The sequence below is a fragment of the Oncorhynchus kisutch genome, linkage group LG30, assembly GCF_002021735.2.
Source record: "Oncorhynchus kisutch isolate 150728-3 linkage group LG30, Okis_V2, whole genome shotgun sequence".
Lineage (NCBI taxonomy): Eukaryota > Metazoa > Chordata > Actinopteri > Salmoniformes > Salmonidae > Oncorhynchus > Oncorhynchus kisutch.
In genome coordinates, this window is record NC_034203.2 from 13778164 (window position 1) to 13801957 (window position 23794).

The 23794-nt window shown below is 43.7% G+C and overlaps 1 protein-coding gene across 1 annotated transcript; it reads right to left on the reverse strand.

Annotated features, from left to right (window-relative positions):
- Positions 1–19971: 19971 nt before the first annotated feature.
- Positions 19972–21028, reverse strand: LOC109875423 (quinone oxidoreductase-like). The gene is made up of 3 exons (XM_031810952.1): positions 20714–21028; positions 20443–20494; positions 19972–20265 (listed from the first exon to the last, which is right to left on the reverse strand). Exons 1-3 carry the CDS (start codon positions 20926–20928, stop codon positions 20146–20148), a joined length of 387 nt encoding a protein of 128 aa, XP_031666812.1. The 5' UTR covers positions 20929–21028; the 3' UTR covers positions 19972–20145.
- Positions 21029–23794: the final 2766 nt, after the last annotated feature.

Genomic DNA, 23794 nt, shown 5'->3' on the forward strand with positions numbered 1-23794 from the left:
AACAGCATTTATCTTCTTTAAGTTGATTGAATTTCTTTCACAGGAACTTAAGACAAGACAATATAGAAATTATATTAGTAATTATGTATGATATCGTGTTATATTTCTGTCACATATTTTTGTTTACTTTGTCATTTGAGTTGAATTCATTACAAATGGTAGTCCATAGATTATTTGTCTTGCTTTCTATTGATGAATCATGCTGTTTGTTCTCGATAATTGGGGGGTTTGACTCAGAAATTCTTTGTATGTTTTTTTTTTAACCTCTGTCCATTGTTTGGTTTAGGTGACTTCCACACAATGCTTATTGTATTAGTGTCCCATCACAGTTTTTTTAAGCATCCTTAGGCTTCAAAGATTAACTGGTTAGTCGTTACTTACCTTAGTCTGGGACTCCCTAGTCTAGAACTAAATAATCTGAAGTTACGCAACGTCTCAGAAAGACTATTAACACTTGGATTAATTTTAGTAGAATTAGCCTAGTCCCGACTTAAAATAAACTCTGTCTGGGAAACCACCCCTCTTAGTTTACCTGGAAATAGAGCCCCTTGCTGTGCTACAAACCCTTACAATGAAGTGTCACTGAAGAAAAGGACTAGGGCTAGAATGGACTGTAAACTAGGTTCAGGACTGTACCTGTCACCATGGCGATAATCAGTCAGAATGCAAATGAGGAGATGGAGCAGGAAACCAGGTTTAAGGGTATATATTACAGTTGAACATAGGAACAAACAGAGCATATGGGGGATGGTTTGGATGGAGGTTAGGAGTTGGGGCTTGTAAGGCCTGTAGGTAGGAAGGATGTGTTAGGAGTTGTGGCGTGTAAGGCCTTGGATATAGGCTTGGATGTGGATAACAAGGATGTGCTTTATGTAATTGTATCTCCAACAACATAAGAACTAGGCCCTTTCTCATATCACGCACAAAAGGAAGGGAGGAAAAGCTGCTTATATGGTGAAAGGTAGAGGAGAGGTGATTAAGGGTAATTGGAAGCAAATGGAGTCCTGTGGGGTGCCATGACCCTTCACAACAGTCACCTTGTGAAAGCCTAAACCCAATGGAGAGGATTTAGAGTTCAGTAGGGCTGTCAAACCAAACTGTATACACTGCCAGGTGTCTACCCTGTGCCAAATGTAACCCAAACCAACAACATGTGTAATTTAAAATAAGGATTCAGGAGACTTGAGGACAGGGCACATTTTATTTCCACGTTTATTCAAATGTTTTATTTGTGTAAAACAGAATTGATAAAAATACAAGTTATCTACCAATGCACACACTTGACAAAACTTCAGCATTAAATCATTCATAACACCTTGAGTCAGGTGTTTAACATAGGATGACGGGTTGAGTAAGTGCATTGGCTGACAAATAAATACGGTAAATATTTCATGTACAGTATGTTTAAAAATATATATATATTTGTATTTTATGATCAAGCAACTAGGCAGAATAATAAGCAGTGGACAAATAACATTTTCACATGACATTCAATATAACATGACATACAGTATGTTGAGAAGTTCTATCACTGTAATAGAGGGCATCGTTCTAGGTTCACTTGAGCATTAAGATGAAGCGGTCATTTTGAGCTATCCCTTTTTTTGAACCCACAAGGAAACACAATAGGACAATTCAAATCCACTTATGTGATTTCCCTCTCCAGAGCAGTTGGCGGTCTGTTAGTGGTTTTCTCAGGCAGCACCAGTCTAATCCTTCTGGGTGAGCCTTTTGCTGAGGACAGGTACTCCTGTGGAACGGGCGGTCGCTGCGTTCATACTGTTGTTGTTGGAGAGACTCTCCCCATTTAGTGAGCCAGAACCCTGGGTAATTGGAGAGATATTCTTCCCAATTAGTGATCCAGGACCCTGGGCAAGCAGAGTGAGCTCTTCCATGCTTTGGAGTGGAAACTGGGTTGGCTGAGAGCCGATCATGGCCTCCTGGTTAAAGTTACCTGAAACTGGCTGTGACAACAGCGGGATAAATGGATTTACAGGCAAGCTCCCTGCATTGCCTGTGTATAGTGGGAATGTGTGTGGGATGTTAGTCAGTAAAGGTGGAGGACTTAAACAACCTTGTTTGCTCAGGCTTTGAGCCTGTAAATTGTCTAAACTGCCTGGTCTGCTCAAGCTTTGAGGCTGTAATTTGCCACCGTAAGCAGGGTTTGGAGCAACAGTGTTTTGTAATAGTGTAGAGTTTCCTCCCTGTACAGGAAGGTTACTGTAACTGGAAGTCATTTCCACTCCTGTGAGAGGGTGTGCTGCTGACAGTTGTGGGTTACTCAATGCCCTCTGAAGAGTCACTCCATCGCCTAGGCAACGGCGAACCTCAGGGATTAGTGCTTGGCCCTGTCCATTTTTGTATTGCTTCACCTGCTGCCCATTGCTGAACTACCACCAGCTCTGTTGGCGTCTGACTGGTAAGGACTCAAATTGCTTGGTATAGGTACTTCACCAGATTCCTCAGTTACTCCTCCAGTTCTATTTTGTGAGACGTCAGCCTTCTTCTGATCTTGAGCAGTTCTACTCTTCTTGGGATGGTCATTTGAGCCTTCCTGGTGTTCCTGTTTTGATTTTGAGGTTGTCTTTTTTTGCTTGGAGGATGCCTTGTTTTACTGTGGCACTGGATCTTCTTTCTCTTCCTCCTCTTCGGACTCATTATCTTCAGAATTATCATCAATTTCTTTAGACTTGCTAACAGTAGATTTATTTTTGGATGTCTGATTGGCTTTGTTTTTGGCAGTCGAGTTTCCTTTACTGGATTTGTCTGTTTTTCCTTTAGACTCAGACTCATCCTGGTGGTGCCTTTTGCCTTTTACAACTTTACCCCTCGTTTTCAGTTGTTTTTGGTTCTTGGAGTTGGTTGGTTCTCTGTCGCCCTGTTCTAGATTCTTGTGGCTGTTTTTCCTTGGATGGACCTTGCTTTTCTTAAGTGGGTTAAGGTTGAGCTTTACTTTTAGTAAACCACTTGACTGGACTTTATGTTTATGCCTTTTAGAGTTGTCTTCTCTTTCAAGAGCATTACTCCTCGCAGATCGTCCACTGTCTTCATAGCGCAATGTCTGCGTGTCACCATATTCCACCTTCCTAGAACTTTGAATCCTGTCATGTTTGCCTTCCTTATCACGGTTCATCTTTTGTACATCGACGACATGCACTCGAGGTCTTTCCAAGTCAAAGGTCACACTCCTCTGCTCACTTGCATGCTTTGCATAGATGTCCACATTAGACTGGTTGTAGTTCATGTTCTTTCCCATATTTTGCCTTGTCAGTTGGTTATGGTTGGGGAATCCCTCATATCCAGCAGATTCTCTTGCATGGAGTCCATATGAAACATCCCTGGCTTTATCCCCTGGCTGTCTGTACTCATAGTTTCTGTGACAGTTCACACAGCTGGCAGTTTGGGGTTGATAGTCAGTCACAGGTCTGCCACCCTCTGGTTGGAAATTCAAATTTGACTGTTTGTTGTCAATGTAATTTCCAGGCCTTGCCATCTCATCTCTTAGACCTTTATGTGTGGACATGTCTCTTTGAGCAGGTGAAAAGTAGCTGTTGCTGCCACCCAATGGCTGGTTGTTGCCATTAGGACCATGTTTTTTATAACCCTGTTGGTGATCGAGTAACTCCTGATGACCCTCTGGTGGCCTGTTGAATGACCTTTGACCTCTTAGACCTAAGTATGAACACCGGGAAAGACAGTGTTAGATACATCTTTGATAATCTGAAGTTTGTGTGTCTGTCAATGACGTATTGTACTGTCTAGTTTTCTTTAATACTAATGCTTTTCCCTTCATTCTCCCATTCTAACAGTTTATGCTGTTTTAATGGATGTCACGCTCCTTGCTTAGCGTTATCAGTTACTTGTAATCTGATTACAAAGAAACTGCAATCAGTTACGTTACCAGCTAAAATATTGTAATCAGATACTTTTAAAAAACTAGATGATTACTTCTTTAATTATTTTTCAATTCAGAAAGGATGTTTTGCGGAAAAAAACTAAAAACTATGACATTATGACTTTCTGTTTTCTAAATGACATTCAATTCAGCATTGAAAAAAGTTTACGTTTATCCACCTGAACGAGTCTGACCACAAATCAGAGACCACTATGATGACACACTAGTGAATGCGTTTGATGCCTTTTTGTCTTCTTCAATTGCTGAAAGTAATCAGATTACGTTACTGAGTTTGGGTAGTCCAAAAGTTGCATTACTGATTACAATGCACCATGCACCACTGCCTGGTATGGGGGTAGTGTGAACAGCCCAGTACATCACTGGGGCCAAGCTTCCTGCCATCCGGGACCTGTATACCAGGCGGTGTCAGAGGAAGGCACTAAAAATTGTCAAAGACTCCAGCCACCCTAGTCATAGACTGTTCTCTCTGCTACCGCACGGCAAGCGGTACGGGAGCGCAAAGTCTAGGTCTTCTAAACAGCTTCTACCCCCAAGCCATGAGACTCCTGAACATCTAGTCAAATGGCTACCTAAACTATTTGCACCCCCCCCCCTCCCCTTCTTTACACCACTGCTACTCTCTGTTGTCATCTATGTATAGTCACTTTAATAACTCTACCTACATGTACATACTACCTCAACTAACCGCCGCCCCCACACATTTGACTCTGTATCGGTACCCCCCTGTATATAGTCTCGCTATTGTTATTTTACTGCTGCTCTTTAATTACTTGTTACTTTTATCTGTAATTTTTTGGAGAGGTAACTAGTAACTAACGGATTACATTTAGAAAGTAACCTACCCAACCTTGCTTGAGAGTACCACTTCCTGTGATTCGGCTCACACCGATGCTTGAACCCAGGACCTCTGCTATGCTAGCACACGTGACCGCCCTCCCGAAGCACTTTACCAGTCGGCGCCACCGAAAAGTTAACCATTTGGTGGCACAGGTGGTGACACTTCATGCTGAAGAGTATGTTTCACACATCCCCATGTGCTGGCTACGCAGTCAGGGAAAATATTCACCAAAACATGCTTACCTTCCATCTTCGAGATCAGTGCGTGTCTCCTCCTCTCATCTGTCATGGCCAGACTCCCCATCTTATTGGGGTGGACTCCTCCCTGCCTGAGCATGTCCAGGGTGTTCATGTGTTCGTCTCCTCCCCCCTGTTCCACTGCAGACCCAGTGACTGCAGGGCCACAGTGGGGGCGTGTAAAATGGCGGCCGTCTTTACCCATCTTCAGATCATACATGGCTCTCTCCCTTTCCCAGGGCTGAAGGTGGCTGCCTTGCTGGTTGCTATTGGGGAGCATCAGCTTGGTTTCCAGTCCCATTTGAGCCAGGTGAAGGGCTTGGTTCTCCCTGATCGGATCCCACTGGGGGACTGTTTGGGTTGGTGCTGTCCTCCTATTCTCCTCCTCCTTAGCTCCAGTCCAGTCTCTCTTGTTCATCTCCAGTTTGCGGTAAATTATGTACACCACAGCTAGGGTGAGTCCAACACCACCTTTAAATTATTAGCATAGTTATGAGTTACAGCCGACTGACTAAGGATTTATGCAAGGGGATAAAAGAGAAACCACACTGTACTTTACTGTGTTGAATTATACAGAAGCCAATCAATTTCACATACTGTATTTACCACTATTGAAGAAGAGAAAAGTTACATGTGGCCATTGATGAAATAGGTACTGACCAGCGAAGCAGAAGGCAGCTGCCAGAGCCAGGTCTCTGGTGTAGCGCTGAGGAGAGACGGAGTTCTTGGCCTCCACCTGCACTGTGATGTTCTGATTGGGTGGAACACAGTTGGCCTCCGTCAGCTCCAGCACCATCTTCACTGCTGGGTTGTCAGCACTCACACATACCATCCTACGCCCGTTGAACAGCACCTGAACAAGAATAACAAACATTATTTAGCACCTTTCATACAATGTCCATCCAAATAAAATAATTATATGAAAAGACAACAATAAGAGTTTAAAACAAACAACCTTATCCGGAGCCTCCATATAGCTGGTGAGGAAAGACGCCAGCTCCCTCAGCTCACACGTACAGTTCCACCTGTTCAGTTCCAGGTTGAGACTAGTTAGCCAAGACAGGTAGGAAAATGCTTCAGGCAGGGTGTTTCGGAGCTGATTCCTGGACAGATCCAGACTACGGAGCCCCGGCAGGCCCCGGAAGCTATCCCTCCCCAGATATGTTATCAGATTATCGGACAGATCCAGGGTCTCCAGCGCCCGGAGGTCGGCCGAGGCAAAGGTAGTGGCGTCCAGCCTGGTGAGGCTGTTCCCCCCCAGCTGCAGTGTCCGCAGGGCCCTGGCGGCGTGGAACCAGGAGCCTTTGACTTCCCTCAGGGCATTGTTCCCCAGCTGGAGGATCTCCAACCTGGGCAGCCAGGAGAAGGTGGCCCTGTCCAGGGTCTGGCTGGAGAGGTGGTTGTGGTCCAGGAGGAGGGTGTGGAGGATGGTGAGATTTTGGAAGGCGTCGTGGGTGAGGGTAGTGATAGCGTTGTGGCTCAGGGACAGCACGGTCATGTTGGACATGTCAGAAAGGAAGTGGCGGTCCACAGAGACGATGGCGCCATCGGTCAGCATCAGGGCCTTGGTGGTCTCAGGGGCCTCTAGATGGGGAAGAAAACATACACCCGTCAGTCAATCATTACTGCTTTAATAGGGCCGGCTACACAGATAGCCGACACAAAGAGTCAGGATCTTTATGATAGCCATAGGCTAGCGTGGAGCCAGACATTCCAACAAATCATTCTCAAATAAATGCCATCTTTCCATCAGTAGACAACAATATTTGTTCATCTCGAACCCGGTCAATGCACGTTCTTACCTATGAAGTTGGAGAGCTTGTGGCAGATGACAGCGTCGTCAGAGCACACCACACAGGAAGCTGGACATGAAGAGAGGCACTGGGTGCGTGTGATTGACAGCATCAGCATCAGGAGAACACCTGGGTTTCACCAAGGACGCACGCACACACAAACAGCTGGTTAGCTTGGGAGGGGGAATGGTATACCTAAATGCAGTGTTACTGTGTTTCTTGTCAATATGTTTAGTATCCTAGCTGTTCATACATTCCATAGGCTTACATTGTAATGTAAAGCATTAATCCAATAGCTGTACAGCACATGTGTAGAAAGAGAATATACCTTCTATTTATTCAATATTGACATATGGGTGTTGTAAGGGTATGGTAGACTTACTTCTCATGGTTTGGTTATTGGCCAGGCTGCATGGTTTTTTGTTTGCTCATCCATGAAAGTGGTCTCAGGGAATCATTGTCTTAAAGCTTCATCTTGTCTTAACTCCTTCACGGGCCTAGTCTTACTGCTCCTACGGACAAAAATACAATATCTAATTATTATATTGTTAAAAACAATATTTTTGCTCATTTGGCAGGGGAGACCAATCAAACTGGAGGAAAAGCGATGTTAACAATCTGGGAGTAATGCAGCATGCATGGAGTCTATTCAGTTCACTCATGTTACATGTGTGTTTATCAGTCATAGCGGGACTAGCAACAGCTGCCATGTACACAGTGACCAGATAAGGGGAATCCAGTGGTGGAGAAAGCATTCAATTGTTGATAGAAAATGACTCAAGTAAAAGTCACCCAGTAAAATACTACTTGAGCAAAAGTATTTGTTTTTTAAATATACTCAAGTTTCAAAAGTAAATGTAATTGCTAAAATATACTTAAACGAAATAGTTGACATAGTCCCAAAATGTTTTGCTTGTCAGCAATCAAGTTTAAGAAACAGTATGTAACTTTCAAAAGTATGTTGCATTTTGCATCATGTAAAATACATCAGTGGAGGATTTCTGTATTTTGAAAATTACATATCTTGAAAACTTGATTGCTGACAACCAATACACTTTGAGACTATGTCAACAAATAGACTAATGAAACAAATACTAAAAGATAGATTTGGGTGGAATTTTCCTTCAAGTATCAAAAGTAAAAATCATTTCAAATTCATGTTTAGCAAACCAGATGGCACAATTGTTTATTTTTTTTTACAATTACGGATAGCCAGGGGCACACTCCAATACTCAAACGTAATTTACAAATGTTTTTAGTGAGTGTGTTTAGTGAGTCCGCCAGATCAGAGGCGGTAGAGGGGTGACCAAGGATGTCCTTTTGAGTGCGTGAATTGGGCAATTTTCCTGTCCTGCTTTCAGAGTAAATAAATAAAACGTTTTATGTTTTCTTTAGGAATGTAGTAAATGTAAAAGTTGTCAAAAATGTATATAGAACAGTACAGATACCCCCCCCAAAAACTACTTAAGTGGTCCTTAAGTAAAAAATAGTTTAAAGTACTTTCCACCACTCTGGGAATCTTAGATGGGGCTGACACCTAAGGTGTCAGGTTTCTGTGGAGGCTGTTCATGTAAACTGTCTCCTCAACTCATCACCAGGACAGAGAAACAGGTCTGTGGTACAAGCATGTAAACATCCCTCGCACTGGGCCATGTATCATCTGGGCTCTGTATTTTACTTCCCAGGATCAGATCGATCTGGCTGTTTTTGAGCCGTTTTTTCAGAAAAGAATCAGATCATTCTGATCAAGATCACAGAATCCGGACTTTCAATGCTTTGAACAGTCATTATGACGATTCTGTTGCAAAATTTTTTTTAAACGGGATCAAACAGGGAGGGACTTATCTGAATCTGTCCAATAGACACTAATTTCCCTAGCAAAACAGAATGTTTTGCAACTGTTAGGAGTAGTGATTAGACCCAAGGCTTACACCTTTCCATCTGTTGAATAGGTTGTGGTACTACTTCTACGCCGTCATAGGGAAAAAGATGAGTCAACTACATGAATTTAAGTATGATAAAAAAAGATTAGATCTTTCATATCACTTATAAGATGCATTTATTTGGCACTTTTCAATATAACAACTGACCACCTACCTACAGTGCATTCAGAAATGATTCAGACCCCTTTGACGTTTTCTACATGTTGTTACATTACAGCCTTATTATAAAATGGATAGAATAAAATTAAATAATCACTCTACACACACTAACCCATAACGACAAAGTGAAACATTTTTTTAAAATGTGGGCAAATTTATAAAAAATAAAAAACAGAAATACCTTATTTACATAAGTATTCAGACCCTTTGCTATGAGACTCGAAATTGAGCTCAGGTGCATCCTGTTTCCATCGATCATCTTTGAGATGTTTCTACAACTTGATTGGAGTCCACCTGTGGTAAATTCAATTGATTGGACATGATTTGAAAAGGCACACACCTGTCTATATAAGGTTCCACAGTTGACAGTGCATGTCAGAGCAAAAAACAAGCCATGAGATTGAAAGAACTGTCCGTAGAGCTCAGAGACAGGATTGTGTCGAGGCACAGATCTGGGGAAGGGTACCAAAAGATTTCTGCAGCATTGAAGGTCCCCAAGAACAGTGGTCTCCCTCAGTCCTAAATGGAAGAAGTTTGGAACAACCAAGACTCTTCCTACAACTGGTCGCCCGGCCAAACTGAGCAATCCGGGGAGAAGGGCCTTGGTCAGGGAGGTAACCCAAAACCCAATGGTCACTCTAACAGAGCTTCTCTGTAGAGATGGGAGAACCTTCCACAAGGACAACCATCTCTGCAGCACTCCACCAATCAGGCCTTTATGGTAGAGTGGCCAGACGGAAGCCACTCCTCAGTAAAAGGCACATGACAGCTCACTTGGAATTTGACAAAAGTTACCTAAAGACTCTCAGACCATGAGAAACAAGATTCTCTGATCTGATGAAACCAAGATTGAACTCCTTGGCCTGAATGCCAAGCGTCACGTCTGGAGGAAACCTGGCACCATCCCTATGGTGAACCATGGTGGTGGCAGCATCATGCTGTGGGGATGTTTTTCAGTGGTAGGGAATGGGAGACTAGTCAGGTTGGATAGGAAAGATATAGGGAGTAAAGTACAGAAATCCTTGGTGAAAACTGCTCCAGAGCTCTCAGGACCTCAGACTGGGGCAAAGATTCACCTTCCAACAGGACAATAACCCTTAGCACATAGCCAAGACAACGCAGGAGTGGTTTCAGGACAAGTCTCTGAATGTCCTTGAGTAGCCCAGCCAGAGCCCGGACTAGAACCTGATTGAACATCTCTGGAAAGACCTGAAAATAGCTGTGCAGCAACGCTCCGCATCCAACCTGATAGAGCTTGAGACGATCTACAGAGAAGAATGGGAGAAACTCCCCAAATACAGGTGTGCCAAGCTTGTAGCGTCAAACCCAAGAAAGTACAGAGTAAAGAGTCTGAATACTTGTGTAAATGTGGTATTTTATTATGTGACGACCCTCCCACTCTGTCTGCCGTATTCTGTCTTTGTTCTTGTTTCCTTATTAGGATGCCGGTGGGTGGAGTTGGGAGGGTCGTCAGCTTCATGGGAAACACCTGGGCCATGTGTCTCCCAGGATAAATATACCTCTTCCACATTCATGGAAGAGACTCTCTCCATGCAGACACCTTTGTAGATTGTGTTGGGGTTCTTGGTGGCCGTTTGTTTGCTTTGGCACCTTTCAACACCCTGCATTATCACATTCATGCATGCAAAACACTCACTTACACTACTGATTACTGATTACACACACCATTGTATATTTTCCTTAGTTGCTTTAGTTAATAAATATATATTTTGTTACTCCTTATCTCCACGTTGTCTCCCTTTGTTATGGGCTTTGAGCCGGTTCGTGACAATTATTTGTAATACATTTGTAAACATTTCTAAAAAAACGTTTTTTTCTTTGTCATTATGGGGTATTGTGTGTAGATTGATGAGGGGAAAAAACAATTGAATCCATTTTAGAATACGGCTGTAAGGTAACAAAATGTTCATTCTGATTTAAAAGTCAGATTGAATGACAGAATTCCTATTCTGAGGATCAAAATCAAATGTTTGTTTTTTTGGCAATCGGATAACATTTGATCCTATCCGATTGCCAAAATCTGATCAGATCAAACTGGGCTCAACTGTTGTTGAGTGTTCAGATTGAGGGGCACTACAATACTACTTCAAAACAGGACCTGACGATTGTACCCACATTGTTTTTCTTCAAAATAGTACCAGATAGGGGATATTTGGCTTGTAATCAAAGTGGAACCCTTTTTGGTGCTAAATAGAACCCTTTTTTGAAAGTTCAATAAAGAACCATGCTCATAAGGTTCTAAATGGAACCTGCATGGTGCTATAAAGAACCCTTTCCTAAGGTTCCATAAAAAAACATTAAAAAAGGTTGCATATAGCACCAAAACAGGGTTCCGCTATGGTTACAACCCCTTTGGGGAAATATAGAACCCTTTTTATGGTTATTTATAGAACGTTTATGGAGAATGGTTCTATAAAGAAATGTTCTCAGTCTGAAAGGTTCTTTGTAGATCCTTTTCAACATACACGTTTATGTTTATTCTGATCAGCCATATTATATTGTTAAAATTCCATAGGTGTTGTTGTGTTAATTGACGTGTTAAATCAAGTGCGCAACCTCTGGAACAGGTGGGGGTCCCCTGAGGAGGGAATTGAGAACCACTGACTGATTTAGTCAACCTTTCTTAATTGGCACAAGGCCATAAGTGAGTCTTTCACAAGACATCGTCACTGCCCATAGTCATACACAGTTGAAGTCAGAAGTTTACATACACCTTAGCCAAATACATTTAAACTCAGTTTTTCACAATTCCTGACATTTAATCCTAGTAAAAATTCCCTGTCTTAGGTCAGTTAGGATCACCAGTTTATTTTAAGTATGTGAAATGTTAGAATAATAGTAGAGAATTGTAACGGCGTTCTTCGTTTGTTGAAAGAGAGGACCGAAATGCAGCGTGGTGGTTACTCATGTTCTTTAATGAATGAATGGTGACGATACATGAAATAACTAATAAATTACAAAAACAACAAACGGAACGTGAAACCTAAATACAGCCTATCTGGTGAAACTACACAGAGACAGGAACAATCACCCACGAAATACAAAGTGAAACTCAGGCTACCTAAATACGGTTCCCAATCAGAGGCAACGAGAATCACCTGACAGCTGATTGAGAACCGCCTCAGGCAGCCAAGCCTATACAACACCCCTAATCAGCCGCGATCCCAAATACAACAAACCCCAATACGAAATACAACACGTAAACCCCTGTCACACCCTGGCCTGACCAAATATATAACGAAAACACAAAACACTAAGATCAAGGCGTGACAGAACCCCCCCCCCCCAAGGTGCGGACTCCCGGACGCACCTCAAAACCAAAGGGAGGGTCCGGGTGGGCGTCTGTCCATGGTGGCGGCTCCGGCTCGGGACGTGGACCCCACTTCATTAATGTCCTAGTTCCTCCCCTTCGCGTCCTGGGATAATCCACCCTCGCCGCCGACCATGGCCTAATAGTCCTCACCCAGAACCCCACAGAACTGAGGAGCAGCTCGTGACTGAGGGGCATCTCTGGACTGAGGGACAGCTCGGGACTGAGGGGCAGCTCGGGACTGAGGGGCAGCTCGGGACTGAGGGGCAGCTCGGGACTGAGGCAGCTCGGGACTGAGGGGCAGCTCGGGACTGAGGGGCAGCCCGGAACAGAGGGGAAGCCCAGTACTGAGAGGAAGCCCAGTACTGAGAGGAAGCCCAGTACTGAGAGGAAGCCCAGTACTGAGATGAAGCTCAGGTAGGTAGTAGGCTCCGGTAGATCCTGGCTGGCTGGCGGATCTGGAAGATTCAAGTTGACTAGCAGATCTGGAAGATTCTGGTTGACTAGCAGATCTGGAAGATTCTGGTTGACTAGCAGATCTGGAAGATTCTGGTTGACAGGCTGATCTGGAAGAATCTGGTTGACTGGCAGATCTAGAAGATCCTGGCTGGCTGGCGGATCTGGAAGATTCAAGTTGACTAGCAGATCTGGAAGATTCTGGTTGACTAGCAGATCTGGAAGATTCTGGTTGACAGGCTGATCTGGAAGAATCTGGTTGACTGGCAGATCTAGAAGATCATGGCTGACTGGCGGATCTAGTTGCTCTATGCAAACTGACAGCTCCTTGCAGACTGGCAGCTCTTTGCAGACTGACAGCTCTGACTGCTCCATGCAGGCTGACAGCTCCTTGCAGACTGACAGCTCCTTGCAGACTGGCAGCTCCCTGCAGACTGGCAGCTCCTTGCAGACTGACAGCTCTGACTGCTCCATGCAGGCTGACAGCTCCTTGCAGACTGGCAGCTCTTTGCAGACTGGCAGCTCCTTGCAGACTTGTAGCTCCTTGCAGACTGGCTGCTCCTTGCAGACTGGCAGCTCTGGCTGCTTCATGCAGACTGACAGCTCTGACTGCTCCATGCAGGCTGACAGCTCCTTGCAGACTGGCAGCTCCTTGCAGACTGACAGCTCTGACTGCTCCATGCAGGCTGACAGCTCCTTGCAGACTGACAGCTCCTTGCAGACTGGCAGCTCCTTGCAGACTGACAGCTCCCTGCAGACTGGCAGCTCCTTGCAGACTGGCAGCTCCTTGCAGACTGACAGCTCCTTGCAGACTGACAGCTCCCTGCAGACTGGCAGCTCCTTGCAGACTGGCAGCTCCTTGCAGACTGGCAGCTCCTTGCAGACTGGCAGGTCTGGCTGCTTCATGCAGACTGACAGCTCTGACTGCTCCATGCAGGCTTACAGCTCCTTGCAGACTGGCAGCTCCTTGCAGACTGACAGCTCCTTGCAGACTGACAGCTCCCTGCAGACTGGCAGCTCCTTGCAGACTGACAGCTCTGACTGCTCCATGCAGGCTGACAGCTCCTTGCAGACTGACAGCTCCTTGCAGACTGACAGCTCCTTGCAGACTGACAGCTCCCTGCAGACTGGCAGCTCCCTGCAGACTGGCAGCTCCTTGCAGACTGACAGCTCTGACTGCTCCATGCAGGCTGGAGCCTCCGGCAGCGCAGGAGAGGAGGAAAACGCTGGCTGCGCTGAACAGGCGGGAGACTCCGACAGTGCAGGAGAGGAGGAAAACGCTGGCTGCGCTGAACAAGCGGGAGACTCCGACAGCGCAGGAGGGAAGGAAGGCTCTGGCTGTGCTGAACAGGCGGGAGACTCCGACAGAGCAGAAGAGGCGAGGCGCACTGTAGGCCTGATGCGTGGTGCGGGCACTGGTGATACTGGAGCGAGGACACGCACAGGAAGCCTGGTGCGGGGAGCTGCTACCGGAGGTGCTCCCTCTAAGCCCCCCCCCAATACATTTTTGGGGCTGCTTTTCGGGCTTCGCTCTGCGCCGCCGTGTCTTTCTTTTCTCCAACTCCATTCGCCTATAGCCTTCTTCGCACTGCTCCAGCGAATCCCATGCGGGCTCCTGCACTCTCTCTGGGTCGGCCGCCCACCTGTCGATTTCTTCCCACGTCGTATACTCCATGCCATCCAATACGTTTTCCCATGTCCATTCCTCCTTTCGCTTTTCCTGCGGTCGCTGCCTGTAACCACGCCGCTCGGTCCGTGTGTGGTGGGTGATTCTGTAACGGCGTTCTTCGTTTGTTGAAAGAGAGGACCGAAATGCAGCGTGGTGGTTACTCATGTTCTTTAATGAATGAATGGTGACGATACATGAAATAACTAATAAATACAAAAACAACAAACGGAACGTGAAACCTATATATATCTGGTGAAACTACACAGAGACAGCGAAACTCAGGCTACCTAAATACGGTTCCCAATCAGAGGCAACGAGAATCACCTGACAGCTGATTGAGAACCGCCTCAGGCAGCCAAGCCTATACAACACCCCTAATCAGCCGCGATCCCAAATACAACAAACCCCAATACGAAACACAACACGTAAACCCCTGTCACACCCTGGCCTGACCAAATATATAACGGAAACACAAAACATTAAGACCAAGGCGTGACAAGAATGATTTATTTCAGCTTTCATTTCTATCATTACATTCCCAGTGGGTCAGAAGTGTACATAAATTAATTGAGTGTTTGGTAGCATTGCCTTTAAATAGTTTAACATGGATCAAACATTTTGGGTAGCCTTCCACAGGCTTCCCACAGTAAGTTTGGTGAATTTTGGCCCATTCCTCCTGACAGAGCTGGTGTAACTGAGTCAGGTTTGTAGGCCTCCTTGCTCGCACACACTTTTTCAGTTCTGCCTACACATTTTCTATAGGTTTGAGGTCAGGACTTGGTGATGGCCACTCCAATACCTTGACTTTCCTTAAGCCATTTTGCCTCAACTTCGGAAGTATGCTTGGGGTCATTGTACATTTGGAAGACCCATTTGCAACCAAGCTTTAACTTCCTGACTGATGTCTTGAGATGATGCTTCAATATAGCCACATCATTTTCCTTCGTCATGATGCCATCTATTTTGTGAAGTGCACCAGTCCCTCCTGCAGCAAAGCACCCCTACAACATGATGCTGCCACCCCCGTGCTTCATGGCTGGGATGGTGTTCTTCGGCTTGCAAGCCTCCCCCTTTTTCCTCCAAACATAACGATGGTCATTATGGCCAAACAGTTATATTTTTGTTTCATCAGACTAGATAACATTTCTTCAAAAAGTACGATCTTTGTCCCCATGTGCAGTTGCAAACCGTAGTCTGGCTTTTTTATGGCGGTTTTGGAGTGTTGTCATCTTCCTCGCTGAGCGGCCTTTCAGATTATGTCGATATAGGACTCGTTTTACTGTGGATATAGATACTTTTGTACCGGTTTCCTCCAGCATCTTCACAAGGTCCTTTGCTGTTGTTCTGGGATTGATTTGCACTTTTCGCACCAAAGTACGTTCATTTCTAGGAGAGAGAATGCGTCTCCTTCCTGAGCAGTATGATGGCTGCATGGTCCCATGGTGTTTATACTTGCGTACTATTGTTTGTACAGATGAACGTGGTACCTTCAGGCGTTTGGAAATTGCTCTCAAGGATGAACCAGACTTGTGGAGGTCTACAATTTTTTTTATGAGGTCTTGGCTGATTTCTTTTGATTTCCCCATGATGTCAAGCAAAGAGGCACTGAGTTAAGGTAGGCCTTGAAATACATCCACAGGTACACCTCCAATTGACTCAAATGATGTCAATTAGCCTATCAGAAGCATCTAAAGCCATGACATAATTTTCTGGAATTTTCCAAGCTGTTTAAAGGCACAGTCAACTTAGTGTATGTAAACTTCTGACCCACTGGAATTGTGATACAGTGAATTACAAGGGAATACCCCCTTTTAGGAATACCCACTTTTGCCCTCAGAACAGCCTCAATTCGTCAGGGCATGGACTCAACAAGGTGTCGAAAGCATTCCACAGGGATACCTACCCCTGTTGACTCCAATGCTTTCCACAGTAGTGTAAAGTTGGCTGGATGTCCTTTGGGTGGTGGAACATTCTTGATACACACAGGAGTATATTTATTTTATTTAACCTTTATTTAACTAGGCAAGGAAAACTATTGAGTGTGAAAAACCTAGCAGCATTGCAGTTCTTGACAGACTCAAACCGGTGCGCCTGGCACCTACTACCATACCCCGTTCAAAGGCACTTAAATCCTGTCTCCTTCCCTTCATCTACACTGACTGAAGTGGATTTAACAAGTGACATCAATGGGAGGCTTTGAAGCCACTGATCAGCCATATTGGCATTCCCCAGTAGGAACAATCCTCAATAGGAAAGAAAATAATTATACAGTATTTAAATAGAAATTAAAAGGACAAAAAAAAAAGGTTTAAGTCATCTTTCAATTATTTTTTTGTTATGTTTAGCTCACATAATAGAATTTAAAAGTATACATTATGGTTTATGTAATAGAATAAACAATATTTTAAACAACGGTGGGAGAGTGCCTAGATGGAGTCATGGTGGCTTCAACATAGAGCCCTCTGTCCTATAATTCATCTAGTGTATATATAAATCATTGAACACAACACAGTAGATAAACTCAAATCAAATGTTATTTGTCACATGCGCCAAATACAACAGTGAAATGCTTACTTACAAGCCCTTAACCAACAATGCAGTTTTAAGAAAAATAAAAAATAAAAGTAACAAATAATTAGAGCAGCAGTAAAATAACAATAGCAAGGCTATACACAGGGGGTGCAGGTACAGAGTCAATGTGTGGGGGCACCAGTTAGCCAAGGTAATATGTACATGTAGTTAAAGTGACTATGCATAGATAATTAACAGAGTAGCAGCAGTGTAAAAGAGGGGGGGGCGGGCAATGCAAATAGTCTGGGTAGCCATTTGATTAGCTGTTCAGGAGTCTTATGGCTTGTGGGTAGAAGCTATGGACTGGAATGATACCAAGGCCCCAACTTTTCTAATGAGCCACCTCCCATACATTTTAATTATCACTAAAAGAGCAGAGAACCCTTTTGTGAACTGTAAAGAACCATTGAAGAGCTCTAGGGTTATCAGAGTCATTATAGTTCCACATAGAACCATCACCCATCCCAAAGAACACTTGAGGAACCTTCACTGTTCAGGGTATATAAATGTACAAGAAGTGTCAGCATCATATAAGTACCATATAAGTGACAGCAACAAAGAAACATTATCTAGATCATAAACAAGTCTTACCTGCAGGCCTACATGGACTAGAGAATCAAACAGTACAAAAATACCGCCGGACTGCACACAGATCAGCTGCTAGTCCATTACAGGTAATAAACATAATTTCTCATTGTGCTTCATCATGTCGATGTTGACCCGCCCAGGTTACAGTAGTCAGTTCTACTGTGTCACAGTCAACAGTCTGTGTTCCTATTGGAGAGGCTGGGTAAGGTTACCTGTGCTCCTCTGGGCATGCTCAGTCCGCAGGGGCTGTCACCCGAGATGCCATGGATGGGACGGTGTCATACGCACCCCTGACTTCTCTTGTACCTGATAGAGGTAAAATACTGTGCACTTCAACTCTAGTAATCTGAAACAGGGGGCCTTCCCTTTGTAACAATTTAGAAAAATGCCATTCAGATCAAATATTTATTTCATAACATTTTTCTTATGGCCAGTGAGCAAGAGGAGCACACCCAATGCATCTAAATGACAACAAATGCACATGATTAAAGACAGGCAGATAACCAAAAGTGAGCACCGTCGTCTTCGTCTGTGGCAAGATGTCAAGCAACGTGAATTCCATATGCATGAAACGCTTCCTCCACGACCTCATGTACAGTAATCAGAATGTCATCCTCTATGTCGATCAGTAACATGTAACAGTAAGTAGGCAGGCACTGGTAGGTATGGAAAACTATCTCAAAATAGAATACTGGTAAATTGACTATAGCTAGATATAATTCCAATGCCTTGGCTGACAATAGGAAAATAAGAGCAGTTTTTACATGGCTAAAGGAGAAGGATTACTCATTCAATATATTCTAATAAAGTGGCCTGGGAAAAAGAGCGGGACAGTAAATTCTATTTCTGTCATGGGCTAAGGAGTTCAAAAGGTGTTGCGATCCTATTCAAAAACAATCTAGATCATGAGGTGCAATCTATTAAATAATATCCTCAAGGAAGATGGATTCAAATAACTGTATTCTAATGGTAGGGGACTACAGTTTTAAGCATGTCAATAGACCGTAAAGGGAATCATACTACCATCTACAACCATCTGGTGCTCAAAGAGATTATGAATATTATGGACACATTGGAGTCTACAGTCAGATGCAGTATCCCACTCAGGTCCATTTTGGGGCCTATTCTGTTCCTAATCTCATGCTCCCTCTCGGCCATATCCCCAGAGACTATAACATCAACTTCCACAGCTAGGCTGATGATACCCAAATATACACTGAGTATGTAAAACATTAAGAACATGAATCCAGGGGAATCCATGTGAAAGCTATGAATGGGCAAAACAAAATATTTAAGTGCCTTTGAGTGGGTGTTCCTAATGTTTGGTATACTCCATAAAAGTGGGAGTATATGATCAGATCATCAACTTACAGTGCCTTCAGAAAGTATTCATACACCTTGACTTATTCCACATTTTGTTGTGTTACAGCCTGAATTCAAAATGGATTAAATTGTTTTTATCTTACCCATATACATACACTACTGCATAAGGATGAAGTGAAAAGATGTTTATAGACATTTTTGCAAATGTATTGAAAAGGAAATACAGAAATATCTCATTTACATAAAGTGTCACACCCCTGAGTCAATACTATGCAGAAGCACATTTGGCAGTGATTACAGCTGTGACCCTTTCTGGGTAAGTCTCTAAGAGCTTTCCACAACTGGAATTTTATCTTCAAAATTCTTCATGCTCTGTCAAATTGGTTGTTGATCATTGCTAGACAACCAGTTTCAGGTCTTGCCATAGATTTTCAAGTAGAGTTAAGTTAAAACTGTAACACGGTCACTTGGGAACATTCACTGTCTTCTTGGTAAGCAACTCCAGTGTAGATTTGGCCTTGTGTTTTAGGTTATTGTCCTGCTGAAAGGTGAATTCATCTCCCAGTGTCTGGTGGAAAGCAGACTGAACCAGGTTTTCCTCTAGGATTTTGCCTGTGCTTAGCTCCATTCCATTTCTTTATCCTGAAAAACTCCCCAGTCCTTAATGATTACAATCATACCCATAACATGATGCAGCCACCACTATGCTTGATATGGAGAGTGGTACTCAGTAATGTGTTGTACTGGATTTTCCCCAAACATAACACTTTTTATTCAGTGCAAAAAGTTAATTGCTTTGACACATTTTTTGCATTATTACTTTGGTGCCTTGTTGCAAACAGGATGCATGTTTTGGAATATTTTTACTCTGTACAGGCTTCCTTCTCTTCACTCTGTCAATTAGGTTAGTATTGGGGAATAACGACAATGTTGTTCATCCATCCTCAGTTTTTCCCCTATCACAGCCATTAAACTCGGTAACTCTGTTAAAGTCACCATTGGCTTCATGGGTGGTGGACCATTCTTGACACACACTGGAAACTGTTGAGCGTGAAAAATACATCAGTGTTGCAGTTCTTGACACAAACCGGTGTGCCTGGCACCTACTACCATACCCTGTTCAAAGGCACTGAAATGTTTTGTCTTGCCCATTCACCCTCTGAATAGGACACATATACAATCCATGTCTCAATTGTCCCAAGGCTTAAAAATCCTTCGATAACTTGCCTCCTCCCGTTCATCAACACTGATTGAAGTGGAGTTAACAAGTGACATCAATAAGGGATCATAGCTTTCACCTGGATTCATCTGGTCAGTCTATGTCATGGAAAGAGCATTCTATGTGAGCTCCGTTCTTCAGGGCAAGCTTCAGTCCCTCTGGGGTCCCTGCTGTCCCCAGGACCCTCAGACCCAAGGCCACCTGACACGCTGCACACCCCCACCTGACAGATACACACCACCAAGTAGACGTCACAAACGCTGAGACGTATTTAATCAACCCCACCTAAAAAACCTGTCGTGCAATAAAGGTCATTTGAATGAATTTGATCTTCATTGAATAAAAATGAAAAACAAGATTTACAGCACAAACAGTAAACAGAAGAGGGCATTGGTCTTACCCTGCTGCTGGCTCCATGGATGAGTACTGTCTCACCTGCTTTAGCATGTGCTCTGCATCATAAGACAGAATTCATTATACTGTACTGTACCTCAACCCTCAAACAAAGCCTGTTACTTAATAATAGGCATACAGATTTTAACATAAAATGAAAGTCTTTTTTTGCCAGGCGAGGCAATGAACCTCCTCAATTTAATTGAACATTAAATCGATTGTGATGCTGAATCGGTCTAACCATGTCAAATCCAAAAACCAAAATGTTGGTGTCTTACTTATGGGAGAGAGCTCTGTATGCTGTGAAGTAAGGGATCCCAATGGCAGCTCCCGGTTTGTAGTCTAAGGAGTCTGGCAGCCGGGAGACAAGGTCATCAGACATAACGGTGTATTCTGCATACCTTCCAGTCTCTGTGGCCGTGGCAAACACACGGTCACCAGCCTGAAAGATCAAAAGATACACCTGAATGTCATGCAAACAACTTAAAGACATGTTCAGGAACTTTGGCGACTACTAAGTATTTTTGAAACCTCCCGCTTTGGGCTGGATGTGTCAATGTGTAGTTCATACATCCATAATCTATGAGCAGAATTACTGTTTTACCTCACTTAGCCACGAAATCCCTAGTTTTTCTGGAAGCTATGACGCGCCATTTTCCTTACATTTTCCCCCATGTGGGCCAGCCCCCGAGCAATTTGAGTTCTAGCCAATGAGCTTCAGTCCCTCGCCAACTAAGCGACAGCCTACAAGATGGACACACAGCAGAGCGAGAGGTAGAGAACAATAACATGGCACACATGTGACGTAGAAAGCAATTTTCGGGGACCAATTTTGGCTCATGAGCACTACATTCAGAAATACTGTCTAAAAAGTGTACAATAGTACTCAGAGAATCTCTTTAATATATACTGAACAAAAATATAAATGCAACATGTAAAGTGTTGGTACCATGTTTCATGACCTGAAATAAAAGATCCCAGAAATGTTCCTTACACACAAGAACCTTATTTCTCTCAGATTGAGCACAAATTTGTTTACATCCCTGTTAGTGAGAATTTCTCCTTTGCCAAGATAATCCATCCACCTGCAGGTGTGGCATATCAAGAAGCTGATTAAACAGTATGATCATTACAAAGGTGCACCTTGTGCTGTGGACAATAAAAGGCCACTCTAAAATGTGGCGTTTTGTCACACAACACAATGCCAGATTTGAGGGAGCGTGCAATTGTCATGCTGACTGCAGGAATGTCCACCAGAGCTGTTGCCAGATAATTAAATTTATCTACCATAAGCCACCTCCAACTTCATTTTAGAGAATTTGACAGTACGTATAACCAGCCTCACAACAGCAGATCAAGTGTAACCACACCAGCCCAGGACCTCCACATCTGGCTTCTTCACCTACGATCTGTCGGAGACCAGCCACCCAGACATCTGATGAAACTGAGGAGTATTTCTGTCTGTAATAAAGCCCTTTTGTGGGAAAAGGTTATTCTGATTGGCTAGGCCTGGCTCCCCAGTGGGTGGGCCTTGCTCCCAAGTGGGTGGCCAAATGCCCCCCCAGGCCCACCCATGGCTGCACCCCTGCCCAGCTGTGAAATCCATAGATTAGGGCCTAATGAATTTATTTCAATTGACTGATTTCCAGAGGTGTGGACTCGAATCACATGACTTGGACTCGAGTCAGACTCTAGTCACAAATATGATGACTTGCAACTCGACTTTGACACCAATGACTCGTGACTTGGACTTGAGCCTTATGACTCGACCTGACTTGATACCCTCCCCAAGCCCAAATGACGCTATTAAAAAAAGTGTGCAGCGCATCAACTCATCAACGGATTACAGTTTCAATTGGACAGCAGCCAATCAAATTGTGCCAGCTGAGAAAAAGTTGTGCGTGGAAGTGCAGAGGAACGTCGGCGGATGAATTCAGATGGAGCCCTTGGAAAGATGATACCCAAAATTATTATTTTTCAGATATAAAGATTCTGTATCAACAAGAAACGGATTACAACTTGCAAAACATGCCGGAAGAAAATTACAGACAGTCAGTCAGTGAGGGAACGTGATCATTGCACCCAAGATTGAGCTCCTGCCTGATGTTACTGCTGTTCCTAAAACCAGGACTTGAGACTTGACTCGGACCTGCCTGTCTTGACTTGGGACTTGAGTGCTGAGACTTACTTGGGACTTGTAAAACAATGACTTGGTCCCACCTCTGCTGATTTCCTTACATGAAATGTAAATGCATTCACCAAAAGGCTACTTGTGGTTCATCAGTCTATATTCTTAGGTAGTGCTGGATGCAAAATGTTTCTTAACTACACTAGCATCACATTCCGCATGAGAATACCATCAGTAATCACAAGGATGGATGGAGAAGATCAGCACCTGTAAGTTGGACCCCATCTCCAACAGCCTCCACAACCCCGGACACATCAGTTCCTGAAGTGTAGGGCAGGCTGGGCTTCCTGGTGTAGGTCCCAGAGCAGGTGTTGGTCTCCATTGGGTTCACTCCACACACATGGATCAGTACCTGGAGAACACACAGGCTGTTTCATGAGAACCATCGACAGAACTACATTCAACTAGCATAATACAAAATATAACAGCTACAGGTAGAAGTGCAATAGCTAACCATGCAATGTATTTATTGTACTTTAGCAAAAGTAATAGCAAGTTCAAGTTTTTGAATGATTTTATTTACTGGTTTCTGATCAGAATTTGGCGCATGTATGTACTGTAGGAGCAGTTTCCAAACCGAAGGTCCTCCAAACTTACTCACTCAGTCGAATGTCTCTCGTTAACTTGGATGTTGTAATCTGCAAACAAATAGAGTAGTCTTTGTAAATCATGTTAAATGCAGAACGCTTGCAAGCAGCAGTAGAAGACACACGAGTGACTTGTGGTCTTTGGACAGTGGCATTAGCTAGCAAGTAAGCCATTTCTTGTTACCTAGCCAGCTAACTTCATTACTTCAGCAGGACGTTTGAGTAGAAACACCATAACGTGTCTAAATACAACTAGCATAAACATATATCAAGGCAATGATAAGGTATGTCAAAACGGACTAATTCATGAGAGAAGTTGTGGCTGTCCTCCCCTCTGTTGCCTCACGGTGGCGACAGCAGGTCATTTTTAAACATCCACGTTTGACCACAAATTATCCATTATATTAACCAGATATGAGAACCAGATTTCCACTAGTCAGCCACAAAGTCCAAATTGGCTCTATTAAACATTCATCAAAACAAACATTTGATTTTTGGTTTTAATATAAGGTTAGCGGTGTGGTTAAGATCAGGGTTAGGTTTAAAATCACATTTTAAGAAGAACTCTTCGCTTGGTGAGCGAA

Excerpts from the sequence above, each read along its gene's own strand:
- LOC109875423 (XM_031810952.1), bottom strand. The coding sequence starts at position 20,928 with ATGTCTTTAAGTTGTTTGCATGACATTCAGGTGTATCTTTTGATCTTT. Across the intron at positions 20,495-20,713 it reads TACAGAGCTCTCTCCCATAA|AGCACATGCTAAAGCAGGTG; the intron begins GTAAGACACCAA and ends CTTATGATGCAG. Across the intron at positions 20,266-20,442 it reads TCCATGGAGCCAGCAGCAGG|GTGGGGGTGTGCAGCGTGTC; the intron begins GTAAGACCAATG and ends TGTATCTGTCAG.